This window comes from Mus musculus, chromosome 19 (assembly GCF_000001635.26).
Source record: "Mus musculus strain C57BL/6J chromosome 19, GRCm38.p6 C57BL/6J".
Taxonomy (NCBI): Eukaryota; Metazoa; Chordata; class Mammalia; order Rodentia; family Muridae; genus Mus; species Mus musculus.
The window spans coordinates 61,034,127-61,054,519 of record NC_000085.6 but is presented as its reverse complement, the minus strand read 5'-3'; the positions used below and the strand labels follow the sequence as shown (position 1 = coordinate 61,054,519).

The following is a 20,393-nucleotide window of genomic DNA, read 5'->3' as shown; positions in this document are numbered from 1 at the left end:
TAAATAGACTATCAGGAAGTGCGGGAACTGTAGGAGGGTGGGCCTGGTAAGATGAAGTTGAATGCTAAGAGTTTTTTGGTTTTTTGTTTTTCTTGCAGGCTATAACTTTCCCTGGTCCCTTCCTGTTGCTTCCTGTTCACGACGAGGTGAGGGGAAGAGCTACATACTCCCATCACCATGATGTTCTTGCCCCAACACATGTAGCTGAGCAACCATCAACCAAAACCCTCTAAAACAGTGAGCCAAAATAAATATTTCCTTCGTGACATTATTTCTACCAGGAACTAGTCAAAATAACAGGAAACATATCTAATACGAATGGGTCAGTGTATTCTTATACTACCTCCACCAGGGTTGTTGTCACCTGGTCCTTGTTCCAGGCCATACTATTTTAATTACCATCAAGCCAGCATCCCATAGTGCATCATTAGGTAGGGAGCAGAGAGCATTTCCAAAGATAATTAATGGTTTTAGGAGAACCAAAGTGACAAATGACATTGAGGCACTCAGGGAAAAGTTTATCCTGTTCAATTCTCTTTCAAGTCTCATACAGCAAGTCTCAACAGCATGTTAGTATGTCATGAGCTCACCTCTGACACATACTAATCTCTACACACTAAGAGAGGTTCATCCAATTCAGAGCTTTACTTCCAGTTAGCTCATTCAATTAAAACATGACTTAAAAGAAAATTGCTTATTATTGTATTCATGGTCTGCACACATGATGCGATCTACGAAAGCTGATAGTATTGAATCTAGTGCTGCACTCACTCCCTTAATCCCACACTTAGATGACTAAATAAGATGATGCTCTGGTTTGAATCTGAAATGTCCTCAAAGGTTTAATGTTCTGAATGCTTGGTTTGTAGCTTGATAACTATTCTGAAAGCTGTGGAAGTTTTAGGGGGTAGAGCCTGGATAAAGACGGTAGGTCATAAGAGCCTTTGAAAGTTATACATGCCCTGGTGCCAGCCTGTACTCCCTGTTTCCTGGTCTTCCACAACATGAGGAATTTTTTGACTGTTAATTGATATAGGAGGGTCTGCCCACTATGGGCAGTAAGTACCATTCCTTAGGCAACTGATCCTAGGCTGGCATGAGTCTAAGTAAACTAAAGAGAAAGCCAGCAAGCAGTATTCCTCCATGGTCTCTGTTTAAGAGTTCTACTTGAGTTCCTACCCCAACTTCCCTCAATGATGGGACCTCAAAATATAAACCTAAGAAACCCTTTCCTCCTCTGCTTTTGGTAAGAGTATTCTGTTCAGAAACAGAAAAGAAACTAGAACATACCTCAAGGTTTCTCTACTATAGATGAAGCTGCCTTGTCATGCCTTCCCTGCTGTGTGAACTTTGAAACTACCTAAAACCATGAGCTAAAATAAACCTTTGTCTCTGAAGTTGTTTCTGCCATGCATGATGCATGGCAGGGATGCAAAAGTTACTAACACAGGCTCCAGGGCTTGGAAGTTAGCAGGGCTTGTTAACTATGCATCCTGACAACAAGGAGCTAGCTGACTGCCCTCAGGCCAGAGCTGAGAACCAGCTGGAGGTGTCTTGCTCAACATCCTGGTGCAATGTGTGGGGTAGAAAAAAGTACCACTGAGATGGTGCAATGAATAAAAAAGAAATGAAGAAAGAAAACTTGGAATCACTGTTGCTTTTCATATAATTCCTTTTCTTTTTTTCAAGTGGCTGTTTTCTCAAAGAGCCAAACAAACATTAGGGATAAATTTCTTTTGTGAAAAAGTAGGCTGATGGGTTGCTTCCCCCATAACAGGAACAAACTTCCCTGTTTTACCCTGTCATTGTTTATGGAAACAAAGAGGCAGCCCTATGTCGGCATAGGGCACTGAGAACAACATCCTGCCTGAGGACCTCTGGTCAAAAATAAACTCTAAATACCACCTGGGCTGGGCATTCCCAGCATCCCAAAGAGGAATACTACAGTGGTTCATGTCAATTGCTCATCTCACCTGTCCACCCTTCCTGTCTAGGAAGAACCCCATATAGGCCTTAAGTTCCTGCTCTAACTTCCCTCAGTGATAGATTATGTTCTGGAAGCATAAACTACAAACACTTTCCTCTAGGTTGCTTGTGTTCAGTGATTGTGAGTATGTGTGGGCAAGGGGCATCAATGCCCTAGCATTGAGTTTCATATAGATCCACTAATACTTTTCAGCAAAATTACAACTTAAGTGGGAGCCACCTGCCAAGCCTTAGTCATTAAGATTTCAATAATGCAGACCCAGCACAATGGTTTGTGAGCTCAATTAAAATGAGCCACAGCAAAATGTCCTATAGCTAACCCTGCTTAGGCAAGTTACTCAGGGCTCCACCCTGAGCTAGCTTCTCTTTTTAGACCTCAGCTGCCAGGTCTGTAAAGTTGTTGCATGAATGCTCTGAGAGTTGCTGGAAAGATCCACACAACTGTAAGAAGTCAGTTCAGTACAGTGCTATACTCCAAGGCTGTTGTGAAGAGTCAGGCCTGGTCCTGATCTTTCTGACAGACATCAGTGTTTTTGTGCTCCAGAAGAAGAATGGCTTACGAGACATCAAGTATATACCACAATTTGCTCATTTTCTCTCTACACACATCCTGTTTCCAGAGGAACATAGGACTTCTTAGAAAAGCATATAAGGCAAGCCAAGCACAAGCCATTTGAAAATAAGTAACAGGCATGAAGTATGAATTTCTTCAAAATATTATAAATGTCTCAAATGATTCTATCAAGAAAGTGAAAAGAAAGGGCCCACAATAGAGAAAATAGTTTCAAAACATTTATTTGAGACAAGATTTATATCTTGGACATGCTATTAGGAGATAGTTTCCTGAGTTCAGCCATCTCAGGTATGAGTCCCACCTTTCTGGCAGGGTCAAAACTGAGTTCTCCCATGCCCTGGAACTCAACTCCTATCTTGCTTCTTCAGATGTTTCATATTTGTCTGTTAACCAGTAAAGGATATAAAGAGAAAAGATGCTGTTATTCCACTATCTAAACTAAGACACACAAGTCATAAATATGTTGCTTGTCTTGGCTTAATTGACTAGGTAAGTGCAGCTTGCCAGTTCTTTGTTTTCTTATCATTCTAAAATTCTAGGCCAGAGTCCAGGAGGAGACCTGGCTGCAAAATCTGAATCAAGGCCCCTGAAACCAGGTGACCCAGATAAGGTCCAGTCACCAGTGTAACTACCTTACTTAACCCCTTGTATCTAGATATGATTGGTCAATGCAACAGCCTGCCCCACTGCCCCTTGATTTGTGTTCCCATCCTATAAAAATATTGTGCAACCTCCCTTTGGGGATGCACTTCAGATCCTGAACTGGTTGCCTTCCTAAGCGCTCAGAAAATAAAGCTTTCATTTTTAAGCTTCCATATCTAAAGTGAGTTTTCTTGGCTTCCACCCGTAACCCAACAATACAAAGAACTCTTACAAGTCAACAGCAAAAAGACAAACAACTAGCTTTAAAAATGGGCAGAGGATTTGAATATGCCCTTTTCAAAGAAAATATACAGATGGCCAATAAGCACAGGAAAAGACGAAACATTACTAGTGACCAGGGAAATGCAAATCAAAATCATGCCAAGAAACCACGTCATACCCACTAAGGTTGAAAAAATTACAGACAAAAAAAAAAAAACAAAACAAAAACAAAAACTGAAGGCCGAGGAGGTCAGTGGATAAAGTACTTATTGCATCTGCATAAGCATCAGGACTTAAGTTCAGATCCCCAGGACCCACATAATATCTGGGTGTGATGGGGACCCTGAAACTCCAGCACTGAGGAAGGAGAGACAGGGGGATTTTGGCTTGTTAGCCAGCCAATCTAGCCAAAATGGTGAATTCTAGGTTCAATGAGAGACTTGGTCTCAAAAAATAAGGTAGAGAGCAATATTAGAAGACACCTAAAATCAACTTCTAGAATCCAATGTACCAACACAAATATGTCTCACTAGTTCTATTTGTTCATTTGTTCACACACACACACACACACACACACACACACACAGAGTAAGGAGTGGAAGGGATAAAAAGGAGAAAGGAAGAAAGAAGTACTGATGAAGATATAAATAAATCAGAACTTTCAAGTGATGGTTACATGGTCTAATATAATTTATTTCATTTTCACTTTATATGTAGGAGTGTTTTGCCTGCATCTATGCCTGTGTACCACTGGTGCTCACAGAAGCCATGAAACGTTCTTCTTTCTCTTCTTTGGGCACCAGGTTTCCTCCTCCTCCTTTCAGATCTGTTTTGATAGCATGGCCTTCTAGAAGTTCCCCTGGTTCCCTGGCTGGGCTCACAGCTTCTTGAGACAAACTTCCTTGTATGATCTCTAACACTACTGTCATCATAAATATTTAATTGATTTTCAACTGGGCTCTAGAACTTTCTACACAGCATTGACTTGTATCAGCCAACTGATCAACCAACTGGGCTTCTTAGAATCCCACATTGAGGCAGAGAAGCCCAACAAAAGAATAGATTACTCAGCACTAAATCAGAGCAATGGACTGGCGAGGCCTCAGGCACTGGAAGGCATTAGAACCAAACAAATGTAGACACAAGGGTGACAGAGATGGAGCAGAGAGCAGCATTCTTAAAATAGCAGGGACAAAGACCAATGAGGCTGTACATCAACATGGGTCTGGAAAGGATGGGGATAGCACCTGAGCTGAACCTTGAACAAAGTTCAAGTATGATTTAGTTTGGGGGGCACTGGCTCTGGGGCTTTATTGAAGCTATCAACCTCTAGCTCAGGCCCTCACCCAGCCCTTTGTTCATTCTGAACCAGGGCTTCTGCACCACTGAAAAAGCTCCTTCAGGAAAGGCTGAGAAGGCAGTTCAAAATTTATTGTAGGAAAACACTCAACCCAGGGGATGGCCTCCCCAGGTCCCTGAACTGCAGCAGATGGTGTGGTTTAAATTTCAGAAACTGAGGAGTACTTAAGGAAAAAATGTTGGCAGGCATCGAGGCACTTACAAAACCATCTGAGCTGATGAGGGAATCTAGGCCTCATGCCTCTAGAAGACCAAGCAGCATGAAGGGAACCTGAATGGCTCAGATGAGTCTTCTGATAAAGACTCTGTACTGAGGGAAGAGAAAGGGCAGCAAGGTGTGAGAGGAGCAGTTGCAGTGCTTTTTGACCCCATACACTGAGACAAGCCACCCTCACCAGGTGAATGGGAGGACTGATAAGTGATGCTCCAAGTGAAAGATCTACAACTCCAGGATCACCCAAACTGGGCTCAAGTTCTGGCCTTGATACTTTCTAGCCGTGTGGCCTGGGTGGTGACAGCTGGCAAGCCTCCCCTTCTTCAGCTTCAGGACAGAGTATCTATAGCAATAACAAAGACTCTTAACTAATGCTTGACATAGCAAGCAAAAATACTCGTCAGCTTTCACTGTTTTGGAGAACCACATGTAGGTAGCAGCCTCACTGGTAGTATAGATGGAGAGATTGATCAGGCCTAGTACACTTGTAGTAGGAAGATGGCTTGGTATACGGTGGCAAAAACTCCATGGGCTGGTAACATGAGGTTTGATCTTGGCAGGCCATGGCTGCCCTATTAGCAACCTGAAAGCCTGGCACACTAGGAACTCAGCCAGGGAACTTTGCCACAATCATCCCTCAGGATACTTCCTCCCCTTAGAAGCAGTGAAAAAGCTTCTAGACTTAAGACATCTGTTCACACTCAGAGTGCTTTCTGTGTTTCATATGGTGGCTAGACCAGAAATGCAGCCACTTTCAGCTGCTTCATATGCCATGACTGTGTGTCAACAAGATGAACCACTTGCATACTAACAGGGATAGCATGTGTGGAATGAGACGAGGTAGTGCTACTCAATGGCTCACAGATGTAAGACTCATAGATGGAAGCACAAACTGGCCAGAGCAGGCTGAGCAGGTTTTACTTTAAGGTATATTACCAGCATTAATTCTGCCAGTTTTGAAAAATGATGCCTCTAGGTCCGTCCATAAACAGAAGTGTATGATTAGGATGGAAATACAGGGGAAGAGCCAAGGTATGAACAAGAAAATGAGATCTGTCATATGTCAGAAGTGGCCACAGTTGAGGTTAGACTACACAGTGAATTCTTGGCTAGCTTGGAATAGTTGAGTAGGCATTTGGAGTAGCAGAATGATAAAGGTCACATGTTTGGCTGGAATAGAAAGGACATGGCCATGACAACTGTAGTCATGGATGAACACACCTGCTTGAGACAGATACTGAATATTGGGAGTAAATGCTATCTAGGACTTTGTCCTGCAAGTGTGGTCTATCAGTAACCTGGGCCATCCATCTAGGAACTGTGCCCAAGTCTAGGGGCCTGAACAAGATGATTAATGGCCCCAGTGAGCAAGGAATTGCTCACAAAGATATCTCTCACAACTAGTATTGATGGCTTGCACCAGGTGAGTTCAATGGGGAAACTAAAACTGGTCATAGTTACACATGTCTATAACCCTAAAAAGTCGGATGCTGAGGAGGATTAAATATTTGGAGGTTAGTGAGATAATTCAGTGTATAAAGTTACTTTCCACCAAGCCTGATGTGCTGAATTTGAGTGCCAGGTTCCACATGGTGGAAAGAGAGAACGGATTATCATTAAAGTTCTCCTTTAACCTCTACACATGTCATATAGCACACACAATAAATGAATTTTAAAAATGTTTGAGGTTAGACTACACAGTGAATTCTTGGCTAGCTTAGAATAGTTGATATTTTTGTCACCAAAAACAAACAAAAGACATAAAAGTATGGTTGTAGAGGAGGTGGTGTTTCTAAGACAATCCTCCCCAATGACCTACCTCACCAAACTGCTTCAATAAGGTGCTTATAGGAACGTGGGTGAGTGTGTCTCTTTCTCATTCAACAAAAATTAATTGGCTTAGATACTCAGGGAGAAGGTAAGACTCCATGAACCCACCCTCATCCATGATGGGCTCAATCTTATTACAGATCTTGTGTAGGTAACTACAGTGCAAATGTGAGTTCAAGAGTCCAAGAACTGCTGGGCACACACTTTTAATCCCAGCACTTGAGAGACAGAGCCAAGCAGATCTCTGTGAGTTCCAGGTCAATCTAGTCTACAGAGCAAGTTCCAAGACATATGGGGCTACACAGAAAAAACCCTATCTTAAAAAAAACAAAACAAAACAAAACAAACAAGAGTCCAACAACTATGCCAACCATGACATGCCTAAAAGACAGTGATCTCTAATGTTAGCATTCTGTCTGGACTCCACCTCCACAGTTACCTGGCAACAGCCAGGCAGGCCTGACCCACTATAAAAGAGGCTGCTTGCTCCTTCCCCACTCCTCCCCTCCTCTCTCCCTTTTCCCCTCCCTCCCTCCCATCGATCTCTTGCTTCTCTCTTGCTCTTCCCTTTTTACTCCCTGTCCCCTCGACTCTTCCCTCTTCCAACCCCCTCACCCCCACTACCCTCCATGTGCTCATGGCCAGCCTCTACTCTTCTACTCTCTCTCTTTGCCTTTCTCTGCCTCTACTACCCTTTTAACTCCCCTCCCCAATGCCTTGAATAAACTCTATTCTATACTATACCATCGTGTGGCTGGTCCCTCAGGGAGAAGGGATGTCTCAGCAGGGGCCTGACTATACCTCCATAGGACATATTCCTTTTCTCTTTATCTTTTTATAAACATATCACATAACACTCTAACCCTTCCCTAGAATACATTCTTTGCACTCTTTCATCCACAATGTGCCCTGAGCCTTGATTAAAACAGTAGTGATGAGTGCTCTCAATCATCATTTATTCTCAACACTGGCCAATTGTTCTCAAGACAATGTTGTGTCAAAATGAAGCAGATACTAGAAAATTCAGATTCCTTGGCCTGTGGAGAAGTGACATTCTGGTTCCTTCAATAACTGGATAGGTATTAAGGTCAAGGTAGGCTTTTGTCCTTGAGTATTCTCTAGAACCTCAAAATCCTCCACATTCCATGGATGGCCCACTTCCAATTTGCTTGATCTACCTCTTCCTCCTGGTCATTCCTGCCCATGATCCTCATATGATCTTACTACAAATGCTTCTTACTGAGTCCTTTCTTCTGTGCACTTACAACTCCAATTTTAGTGAGACATTTACCTTCCTGTCTAAATATGTGGGCAGTAAGAAGATCCTTAGAAGGGAGCAGGTTTCCTACCCTTTGCCAGTCCTATCCTGGATCATCTACTTCCTTCTGATTCTGTAAGGCTGAGGCATGTCTAAGTGAAAATGGAAACTATGGCACTCTGGAAACCACAGGAAGCCACCAGCCCTGTAAGTTAGGCTGCCCACATTCCTAGACAGGGCTTCCCATTCCTCCCAGTGAGAAGTTTAGGAGGACTCTTACCTTTGGAGTGAGGTACTTGGTCATTATTTCCTTCCCCTTCGCCCCAAGGTTTTCATCTGGAGTAATTTCATATTCTGCCTAAAACAGAAGGAAAAAAATAACAGTTTTGCTGCTGAAGTTGGAATAATTATAGAGCCTTGAAATCTCTTGAGAATCACCTGACCAACCCGCTCCTTAATCAGATAGGAAACTGTGAACACAGAGAAAGGAAGGCCTGGCCAGGGTGTCCAAAGTCCAACAAAAATATTCTACCCTCCATAGGAATGGATTCACCCACACATGAACTGAAACCTCTGAAACCGTGAGGCAATAGATTTCTGCTACGAATTTATTTAATTTTAAGGGAAAATGGGTTTACAATTTTAAGTGGTAGGTTTTTAACCTGTGGGTCATAACTCTTTTGGGGGGTCGCATATCAGATATTTTGAACAGTAGCAAAATTACAGTTGTGAAGTAGCAATAAAGTAATTGTATAACTAGGGATCACCACAACATGAGGAAATATATCAAAACATTAGGAAGGTTGAGCACCACTGTTATAGTCCATCATGGTGGGGGAGCCATGATGGAGTTCATGGTGGCAGGAATGGGGACCCAGGCTAGTCACATTTTGTTAGATCAGGAAGCAGAACACTGAGGCTGAAAGTAAAATAAGGGTGTAACCTGTCTCTAGAGTACCATGGGGCCTAACTTCTATATACCAAAGGTTCTAGAACAACCACCATCAGAATCATTATACTAGAGACAAAGTGTTCAAACACAGGAGACTAGAAACATTTGACACCCAAACCAAACATTCTGTCCTTAGCCCCATAGGCTCAAGGTTTTCTCATAAAGCAAAATCCATCCAACCCAACTTTAAGAGTCTTCTTAGCTTCTATGGTCCCAATAATGTTCAAAAGTCTAAAATCTTTTCTGAGATTCCTGAAACCTAAGGCATACTCTTAGCTGTGGTCCCTATAAAAATTAAAATCAAGTCATGTTTTTTGACTATGTAGTGGCAGAGTAAGCGTTCCCATTCCAAAAGAGAGGAAACAAGAGAAAAGCAAGATGAATGAACCAAAGCAAGAATGAAGTGTAGCACAGCAAACACCAGACTTTAGAGCTCCATGCCCAGCATCTCGGGTTTGTGGTGAAGTGTAAGCTTCAACAGATTTGGTGAGAGCCACCTCTACATCCCTGTCAACTACAACACATGTGAATCCCTGCAGGGACTATGAATTGTCACACATTTGCTGGCCTCATTGGCTTTTCCCAGAACATGGGTACAACCATCCATGACACTGAAACTCTGGAATTCAGGATAATTGCAAAGTTAGCAACAGGTGGAAGATGTTGTCAGATTGTTTTACTAGCTCAGGATGCATACAGGACCCCTTTTAGTATAGCTAAAAAGACATCAGGACTCTGTATGTCTGCTCAGAGAATCTGGGAAAGAATAGTAAGGTGCCTTGTAAGCTTTATAATCTCAACCCCCCCACACACACCCACACACACACATCCCACACTCTACTTTCAAATTAATTTGCATTTTTATGTCCTGGAGCCTTCTATGAGTGCTCCGGATGCTAATCTCTCTAGCAATTACAGCCTTTTCTGTGCTGCCCTGTCTGCAACTTTAAGTGCACTCACATTCTTTTCTCCACCAAGTTTTAACATTTTTCTTCTCTTCTCTTCTACTTTTTGCTCAGAATTCTTACTGTAAATCAAACTAAAAGTAGAGAGCAAAAACTAGGCCACAGTCTGACTATACTCTTTGGAAATTTCTTCCACTAAACATATTAGTTCATTACTTTAGGATTTAATTTCAGACATAGGTAGAATGTAGCAAAATTCTTTGTCAGGATGTAATATGAGTAACTTCTAGTCCAATTTCCCCTAGAGTTTGCTTCTCTCTGATACCATGACTATAGCCTTTACTATCTACATTTTTACCAGGATTTGGATCTTCTGATCTCCCACTTGAATGGTCCATGAAGCTCTGCTAACATCATTCTAACCTGCAGCTCCAAATTCTTCTACATGCCTTCTGCCAACCATATCTGAAGGCCTACAAACCATATAGTTAAGTCTGTCACAGTAATGATCCCCTTTTCCAGTACTAATTTTTTGTTTTAGTTACTTTCTTTGTTGCCATAACAAAATTCAGAAGCAAATTAACAAAAAAAAAAAAAAGGATTTATTCTAGCTTGGAGTTTTAAAGAATACATTTCATCATGGTAGGAAAGGCACCATGAAGTTCATGGTAGTAGGAGCTTCATGGATTTGAAACTGAATCCATCAAATCTTGACAGATCAGGAACCAGACAGTCAGAAGGTATTATTCTACACTTTTTAGTAGTAGAAAGCCACATGCTCAGAATCATGAAGCCAGAGGTGGCATGTTTGGGGCTCTGACCTCCACACCCAGAATTCTTTCTTGGCACCATTAAAAGTTAGGACTCCAGGTTACTGGTCAATCCAGGAACTCTGCTCCCCAAATAAAAGTTTTACATTTTCTTTGAGCCAAGATGGATTATTACTTTACTAATCCAATGCCCTTGCTAAGTAGATGTTATGAGTAACAAGAAGCCCCAGTGAGTTTGCCTTTCTCATTAAGTCAAATCCACTAATTGCAGATGGTATCTAACCACTTCAAAACCCACCATCTGAAAATTTGTCAGGCCTCAACACCAAAGTGCAACCCAAAAAGGCATGGGAAATGACCAATATAGACAGATCTGTACTCTTAGAGGTATTCAATGGCACAGTAGATACTAGGCTCTCCTTGCCAAACTGAAGGCAGCTCACAGCTCAGGATCTAAGTTCTGGTCCCCATATGCCTCTCAAAAGACTCTCCTGACAAACACATAAAAGGGGACCAGGAAGCATGTGGAAGGACCACAGAGGGAGCAACACATTTCCACCCAAAGCAAGGAAGTTCGCTTGCCTTGCTTGCCCCTCTTCTAATGAAAGAGCCAAGAGTCAAAGCTCTCCAATGTAAAAACAGGAAGCCTATGACCATTTGGACTATGGGTGTGGTAGCTCTAGAAGGAATTCAACCATTTGTTTTATAGGCTAGAACTGAGACTCAGAGAGGCAAAGAATTTGCCCAAGTCCTCACAGCCAGTAGCAGCAGAGTAAGGAGTGGCCCACTAGGCTCTGATTCCCACTCTGCCATCAGGTCATAGCATATTTTTCCTCATCAGCAAAAGGAGGAGTGAACGACTGAAACTTTCATGGTGAATTGATTTGAATGATGAATTTTTGAGATGCTTTAAGGAGAGGAGTTAGCTCTTTCTTCTTGACTACTTCCTGTTATTTTCTTCTCCTATATTCCAAACAATCCCCCTAAAGTTCAAATAGGTACACACATGTTCCTTCCCCTTTCTCTCCCTTTTCCCCCTCCCTCCACAAAGAGCACCGCTGACAGACTTGCCCAACACGGCAGGTATGACTATTCCCAATATACAGAGGAAAACACTGAGGTTCCAAGCTTCAAATATAGCAAAGCTAGTAAGAAACAAAGATTCAACACTAAGGCCACCCCCTACCCCACCCCAAGCCACTTTTCCAGGGGGAGCAGAGTATCCTGTGTTTCTGGAAGACTCACCCTGTGGTCTGACACACAGACATTGCCAAACTGCTTTATAGGGCCAGGTCCCTGCGCAAATGGCTGTCTACCATTTGTGGTAACTCAATCCCACTCTGAACACTGAATTTTCACTGTCCCAAAATACACCTATGAAGGCAGTTCTATTTAACCAGACAGAGGTCTGGGACTCACTGATCAGGCTCAGTGACCAGCTGAAAATATTATTGCTCTAGGTTCTAAAAGCCATGTTATAAAAGAAAATAACATCACACTCAGGTCAGCTGTCTCCTAGCAGAGGCCAGATGGGCACACAGCTCTACAGGGAGGCAGCTGGGAGCACTTGGGGACAGGCCTTCCCACTCCTGGATCAAAAGGCCTTTCTTTGACAAGATTATGGCAGGCCACCACCACTTGAGAAGCATTAGTTTTGGGAGGCAGAAAACCAACAGAAAGATGCCAGTTGGTTTTTCCACACTGATTAAGTCACCTAGAGTGACAGGCCTTGTCTCCAGAATGATCCCCATGCAGGCTGGGGCTCATGGGGACAGGAATTGAGAGGCCACCTAAAGAGAGAAGGAAGGTGGTGTGATGAATGGGTTCAAGGGAGATCACATGACACAAGGCTGGGAGCAACCCAGAAACCATCTCTCTGCTAATATCCCTGCAAGTGGTGGGGAAAAGCTTCAATCAACTTATAACAGCTCATGCCAGAAAACTGAAGCAGCAAACAGAAGTTTGTGTCAACAGCCTAGAATTCCCCAATCAGATCTGGATCCAAAAATGGCAGGCAGATGATAACTTCAAGGAAGAGAGATAGCTATGTACTGAGAGTAAACCCATAATTCCAGCACTTGGAGGTTGAGGCAAAGGAATCTCTAAGTCAGCCAAGCCTCCAAAGTAAGACCCCTGTCTCATAATTTATAAAAGACAAGAAAGGAAAACCTAACACAAGGAATCTCCTTTGGACTCCATTTGAAGATGGTCCCTCCCACCACAGTGAGTAGCAGGCTACATCCCCTACCTCAGCAGAAGACACGCTCAGTATCCCCTTTCCTGTCCACTTGAGTCTTTCCCACTGCCCAGAGTTTAGTGCCTTTAGATGCTATTTCTCCCCTTATACTCACTCCAGGTGCAAACAAGGGAGGCAGCATTTCACAAGCTTCCCTATTATGACAAATGAAGGACAGCCTTGGGGAGCAGATGCTACCCCAAAACAAGGAGCAAAATGCTCTACTGACTTCATTCAACACAGGATTAGTCATCTATCTGTACTGCCAGAGAGCACCAACATCACTGGACATCCCAGCTTATAAGCCTGACATTTCATGCTCCGAGCCTGTCCAAACTGCATCATCAAATCAGGAAATGGCAGGGAAAACAGGTCCTAGCAGGGAAAGACCCTCTCCATCTTTTTTAAAAAATCATGTTCTAAAGGGCCACTCTGCATTTGGTGGCTGATTTTGGGATGGATCTCCGGGTGGGCCAGTCTCTGGATGGTCCATCCTTTCGTCCTAGCTCTAAACTAGACTAGAGTCTCATGGCAGAGGAGCTCTGGTATACCACCTGTCTGTCCCACCTGTTTGTCTTCTGAGACTCAGCCCCAGATGGCTCTCCAACCACTCACTCTCTTGCTAGCTGCTTTTCCTCTTCCCCCTAAAATGAATTTCATACAACCAAGCTCATCAGGCCACCACATAAAAGCTTGTCCCTGTCACTCTTGGTTCCAAATGAAAGGAACCTCAGACTAAATGAGCTCAGGTAAAACTTTGCTTTCTTGACTCCTGGGACCAAGGGCCAGGTGACAGCCAGATGTAGACTAAGTGGAATGTAACTGGCCCCCAGGAAACTGGAAACAAGAATATGCTTCCCTGGAACCCTCTCTTCTCCTATGCAAGAATGCACACGTGTGGGTGGGTGGGTGGATGGATGGATGGATGGATGGATGGATGGATGGATGGATGGATGGATTTCAGTCAGCTTCAGTACTGACTAGCTGGCTGGCTGGCTCACACACACACACACACACACACACACACACACACACAGTCCCATGCACACCATAGCATGCATATGAAGATCAGAGAATAACTTTTGAGAATTCGTTCTCTTCTTCAATGGTGGCAACTAGGCATGAAACTCAGGTCATTGGGCTTGGCAGCAAGTATTTTTACCTGCTCATCCATCTTAAGAGCACCATTCTTTAAGCTGTCTCTATGAGAGAAGAACTTTCCCTCAATCCACTGACTCCACAGAAAGGCCATTTGTCTCAACTCATAGGCTTAAATCTGATCTAATAACCAACTGTAGTCTAGACTGGCATCATTTAGAACATACATATTCTAGGGCAGTCATATAATTAGGAAATATACATGGGACATCTAGGAGTCTGGACAAGTTTAAAAGTTTCCACTTGACCTCATTTTAGAAGAAGCACTTTCAGATGAACTTGAATATAGGGACTGTCATTGCAAATGGTCTACAGGTCTCTCTTTGCATCTAAAATGTATGACCCTCCAGCTGAGGATACAGTTCAGGTTAGGCAGAATACTTGGTTGACATGCTTAAAGCCCTGGGTTCAATCACCAGGACCACATAAAACCAGGCTTGCTAGGGCACATCTTTAATCACAGCACTTGGAAGCTAGAGGAAGGAGGATCAGAAACTCAAAAGCATCCTCCATTACGTACTGTGTTTGAGACCAGCCTGGGTTACATATATCCTGCCCTCCCACCCACTCCATCCCCCAAAAAAGGGAAAAATAGGACTCACAAAGAAAATCAGAATAGTAACAGAAAGACAAAAAGAAATAGAACACTTAGTACCCTGATAAGGAAGAAATTATCATTTCACAACAAAATTCCAAACAATCATGTTGTATAAGGCAACTAATTATGTGTGCTCATCTGTAATTTTAGGCTAGTGAAAGGCTTGGCTTGACTTTCTAGCAATATTCTGATAGAAAGTTATAGCATCATCTTTGTAACTGCAACAAACAAAATGGGATTAGTAACCCTTGTTCTGAATAAGTTTTGTTTCTCATGCTGGCTCATGCTAACACATTTGCTAACAGCAGCATGGATGCTCTGAAACTAGGCTGTAGCTTCTACTATGCTAATATATTTCTTAGTCTAGAGAGAGCCAGCCATAGTGTAAAGAGGCTCAAGGCATCCCATGGAAAGAACTGCCAGGAGAATGGCTGAAGCCTCTTGCCAAAAGCCAGCACCAAGTTGTCAGCCATGTGAATAACTGAGCAGCAGATCCAGCCAACATCCTGATGTGACCTTTCCAGATTCTTGAGCCAAGAACACCTGCCTCAGCATCACAGAATTCCTGACCCACAAGACTAGGAGCTGCTAATAGGTTGATTAATCTTTTTTTTCTTTTCCTTTTTTTCTTTTATTGAAAATAATATTCTTTTCTTATACAATATATCCTAATGACAGTTTCCCTCTACTCCTCCTAGTTCTTCCCCACCTCCCCCTCTCTGGATCTACTCGATTTCTGTCTCTTATTGGAAAAGAACAGGCTTCTAGAGATAACAACCAAACATGCAAAATAAAGCAGAATGAGATAAAGAAAAAAAAAAAAACCCTATCACATCAAGGCTGGAAAAGGCAACCCAACAGAAGGAAAAGGGTCTTGAGAACAGGCACAAGAATCAGACACTCACTCTAATATGTTGATTCCTACTCTTGACAGCTCTATAAACTTACAGTTGATGTTGCTTGCTTCTTTTTGCTGATTTTCCTATTTGCTGTTTTTTTTTTAATTCTTTCTTTACCCAAAAGGGTAAGCTACCATGTGGTAAAGAGCTTGCCTTTTCCATTCACTGTGTAGCCTCCAATTACTGAAGACACTCTTGATCATAGGAGACATCTGATCAACACATACTGCAGGGAATCTGTTGCTACTTCCAGTGGATATGGCTGTGCCAGCATATCAAGAAAATCTGGCTCAATATCCAACTTTTGGAGACTAGCAAACTCTAGGTCTTATCCAAATGTGAGTTTCACCTGAGTGGCCAGTTAGCGGGTAAGGTCTCCAGAGCAAGGGTTTAGGGACTAGCCCATCTGTCTTGAAAATGCTCATAGCATATCCATTTGGCCTATGTAGTTGACACTTGCTTGAACCATCTTCCAGTCCTTGGACAGATAACCAAACCTTTCTTTGCCTTCCAGAGGTCAGACTTTGATTACTGATTCTTCTTCTCCATGAGTGGACTATTGAAGCCCCTTGACAGCCCAGACTGGATGATGTAGCGACACTGTCTGATGAATAACACACAGGGATTATACTCCCAAAACTATCAGGCCCATCTGAAAACAGCTACAGTTTGTACTTGACCTGAGAGACACAGATGATGAGACTGCAGAGATGAGCACTTCCTAGGCTTTGTCACAACCCTGTGAGGATAACTCATTTTTAAGAAGCTCTACTTGGTGAACATTTAACAGGGAGGTAAGAATTCTGAGGATAGCATTGGCTAAGCCAGGAAGTATCAGGAGTGGTAATTAGCTGCAATGCCAAGGATACTGTTATTTCTTACCTCCTCCATCTAGTGAGGATGGAAAAAATAATAATTTCAGATGAGAAGTTATTCTGGCACAAGCAAGCTCATCAAAGTTTTCAAATGTAAAAGAGGGGTCCAGAGACTAATTATGACAACAGGTAGCAATGATTCCCAGCTAAATTCCCAACTAATTCCCAGCTAAAAATACCAAGGAAACAGGTCAGTCTCTCTAAGTGGGGGTTCTGTCAAGGTGTATGTAGAGCATTTGGCTTGGTAATGCAACAGCCAGACTCCCACTTCCTTTCTAATAAACAGCTCTTGGTACTGGACCAGTAATAAGGGAAGGACTGCACAACCAGAATGAAAATGGGCATCCACTGAGTTTTATTTTTTTCCCTTCTTGTGGACTAAATGCACCTAAGAGAACACATGGTTGGAAAATTCCACCAGCAACTCAGCTCAGCCTGACCCTGCTTTGCCTCATCAACTCTCCAGACAGGTCTGCTGCCATCTATCTCATCTTTTCCAGATGCCCTGGTCCTGCACTTGCAGACACTGGTCCTCATTGCTGCTCCAGTTCCCTCTACTTGCTGGGTAAGAGAGTCTCCATGGCCCAAGGTCTTATGTCTCAGCTGTATGGTGACAATTCCTGGTTTTCCATTACCAGGCCAATCCTTCCCCATGAGCTCCAGATATGGATGCCCATCTCTCCTGGAATATTTTCAAATGCATGTCTATAAAACTTCTCCACTGAATGCTGAAGAGGCTCAGACTATGAAATGAAACTCTTGGTCTTCCCTCAGCATGATCTCACCACAACCTTAGCCTTGCTTCATTCTCCCAGTTGCTCAGGTCAGAACTTGGAAACTGTGATGGCTAGCATTGTCAATTTGACACGATGATAACCATGTCCATGAGGAGCAATCTAGATATGGTTAACGAAAGTGAGAAGACCTACCCTAAATATGAATGCCACGATTCATGTCCTCCAACTGTATAAAAAGGAGAAAATGGGGCTGAAGAGATGGTTCAGTTAGGAGCACTGGCTGCTACTCCAGAGGATCTGAGTTCAATTCTCAGCACCCATATAGCTGTTTACAACTATCTGTAACTCCATTTGTCAGGGGATCCAATACCTTCTTCTGGTCTCCAAGGATACCAGGCATGCACATAGTACACAGATATTCATGCACCCACACACACACAAAAAAAAAAAAAAAGAAAGAAAGGTTCTTTTATTTAAGAAGGAGGAAGAGGAGGAGGAGTGAGAGGCAGAGGCAGTGGCAACCTGTATTTATCACTCTCTGCTTCCTGACTATGGATGAAATATGACCATTTGCCTCAAGCTCCTGATACCAAGACTTCCCAGGATGATGAACCAAAATGAATTCCTGCTTTCTTAAAGTGCTTTTGTCAGTTATTCTGTTGTCCCAAAGCAACTAATAGGAAAACCATCCTCAGCACTTCTATCTCATCTCTAGTCCATCAGAGAGCCTTGGAAATCCTGCCTCCAAGACATAACCCCGAATCCAAATCCAATCACCTACCCTTACTTTTCCCATCCTGGCCCAATACTGTGGCTCTCACCTGGATTGCTGCAAATGTCATCTCAGATCTCTCAGATTTCACCTGTGTCCACCTACATCACATCATGCCATCTAGTGCATTGCTAAAGTCCTCCACTGGTTCCTTCACTTCATCATGTAACATAAAAAGCCAAAGTTCTTCAGAGGTATATATGGTCTTGCACAATCAGTGCTTCTTCTCCTACTCCCTGTGCTCTAACTGCTTCCTCTCCGCGGACACACCTGCCAGCAGGCCTTCTAATGGCAGGTTCCCTGGCTGCAATCCTCTTTCATTATCTACAAGCTCCCACTCCTTCTAGTCTTCAGGCACATGTTACCTTTGCAAGAATACCTATACTGACCATTCTCTCAACATTACAACTAGGCTTCCTTGGTAACTCCCAAACACTGGAATCTGTCCTAATTATTATTTTTTTAAATCCTATTTACCACTTTTTAGGATTTAAAAATCACTGTCCTCCTTGCTTATGGCATATAGCAAACCCTTTCCTAGCTAGCAGGTAACATCACAAGTTCAGAGTTCTTACACTACTCTATCACTTGATCTCAAATGTCTAGAACTCTGTCAAAGAGTACTTGTGTTATATGAATGATAGGCTAAAGACTAGTGAGGAGCTTGATTCTGGGGCTTCTCATCCTACCTCAAGTGAAACTTTTGCTATGTGTCACAGTGTTCTGGATCCCTGAAGAAAGAAAACTGAGGGCAAAGTATGGGTTCTTTAAAACACAGTCTAGTGGTACAGTAGGTGGGTATGCACAGATGAATCTGGTGTGTGCTTGACCGGTAGTACTCAGGTTTGATGGCCATAAACAAAAATCTTAGAAAAGGGGAGTCCCTCAAACACAGAAATTAACACCTTCCCACAGTCTCACAAAAACTATCATTCCGGCAGCCCATCTCTGGACCCAACAATTTCCATCAGTAACCATCCAGTACAGTGTAAAAATGATGTAAGTGTACACAGGAAACAAGGACTTAAGGGAGAGGGAAAGTGATGTGGGGAAGGCTCTGTGAACAGGGCCAAGAGAACCAGTAGGCATAAGCACCTGCAGGGAAATGACATCTTAGGAAGAGAGGGCTCAAATAGTAAGGACCAAGGGACTTAATTTATCCTAGCATTCAGAGCTTGAACAAGCAAGTGCTTGGGCAGAGCCAAAAGTGGAAAAAAATTCTTTGGTGAAGGCTGGGAATTAAAGAGCAAGGAGCAGTCTTGCTGGTATTTAATCTGGTAAGTAAGCCTCAGAACCTGGGCACTATCCTGATATCAATACTTCCCAACCCCAGATACACATTAAAGTCCTCGGAGATGTGAAAAACACTATTACCTGCTAGGAATGATGGCTTATCTGGTAACAATGAGCACCCCTATTGCCACACTGTGGTTCCCAAGTGCCAAATTCCAGGCAAAGGAACCAGGTTCCTTGGTGTAGTACAAGATAAGCCCAGAACACAGTCACTGTTGACAGCAAGTTGCTGCTAGTGAGTTCTGGGTTCCATATGTACTCAGAGGCCCAACAGAGTGGGGTTCCACTGGCCAACAGTGACTCCAGGAAGAAAAAAGGACAAGAACTTCAGTGCATTGGTAATCATACAATACACTTAAAGCCATGAGTTCAAAATTCTCATGCATTGCCACGTGATGTAAGGGAGACAACTTGGGGCTCTTGATTTGTTGTTTTGGGATAAGTGTATGTTTATGTATAGGCATGTGGAGGCCAGAAGTCAACTTTAGGTGTTGTTCCTTGGGAGTTGTCCACTTTTGTTTTTGAGATAGTCTTTCACTGAATGTGGAACTCAACAAATAGGCTAGGCTAACTGGCCAGTGAGCCCCAGGGATGCATCCATCTCTGCCTCTCTGGTACTGTGACTATAAGTGCACACTACCATGTCGATCCTTTTTTTGTTTGTTTGTTTTGTTTTTTAAATGTGAGTGGCTGTGGGGCAAACATTTTTACTAACTGAGCTATATCCCAACCCTCAACTGAGTATCTCAAAACATAAATATAGGGAAATTTTTCATCAGTCATTTCCTATTAGAACTTCACTGTAGAGCAGCCATAGCTGAAGTGAATGAAAGTGCTCCAGTTAGCATGAAAACAGTAGAATTGGAATGTTGCCAGGTTGTAAACCCTCACTCCTCAACAGATGTAGGTGTTGAATAATTTCTCAAAAAGAAAGATGACCAGATATCCTAGACACTCTGTTTGAGGAACATAAAGCTATTCTGATAAAATCAGGAACAAGCATACACACACACACACACGCACACGCACACGCACACGCACACACAGAGGAAATGTTCAGATTCTGAAATCATTTAACAATTTACAAGAAAGCCTGAGGACCCTCACGAGTAA

At 42.9% G+C, this 20,393-nt stretch overlaps 2 protein-coding genes across 4 annotated transcripts in view; one reads left to right on the top strand and one right to left on the bottom strand.

Annotated features, from left to right (window-relative positions):
* Zfp950 (zinc finger protein 950) overlaps positions 1 to 680 on the top strand; it is an 87,005-nt gene extending 86,325 nt beyond the window's left edge. The window contains exon 7 of the transcript NR_131953.1: positions 99 to 680. The gene's annotated coding sequence lies outside the window, so the exon portion shown is untranslated. The remainder of the gene's footprint in view (positions 1 to 98) is intronic.
* Positions 1 to 20,393, bottom strand: part of Grk5 (G protein-coupled receptor kinase 5) — a 206,409-nt gene that overhangs the window by 41,449 nt on the left and 144,567 nt on the right. For all 3 annotated transcript variants that reach the window (XM_006526697.4, NM_018869.3, XM_011247149.3), the window contains one exon: positions 8,366 to 8,443. In XM_006526697.4, coding sequence (XP_006526760.1) covers positions 8,366 to 8,443 — 78 coding nt within the window. The remainder of the gene's footprint in view (positions 1 to 8,365; positions 8,444 to 20,393) is intronic.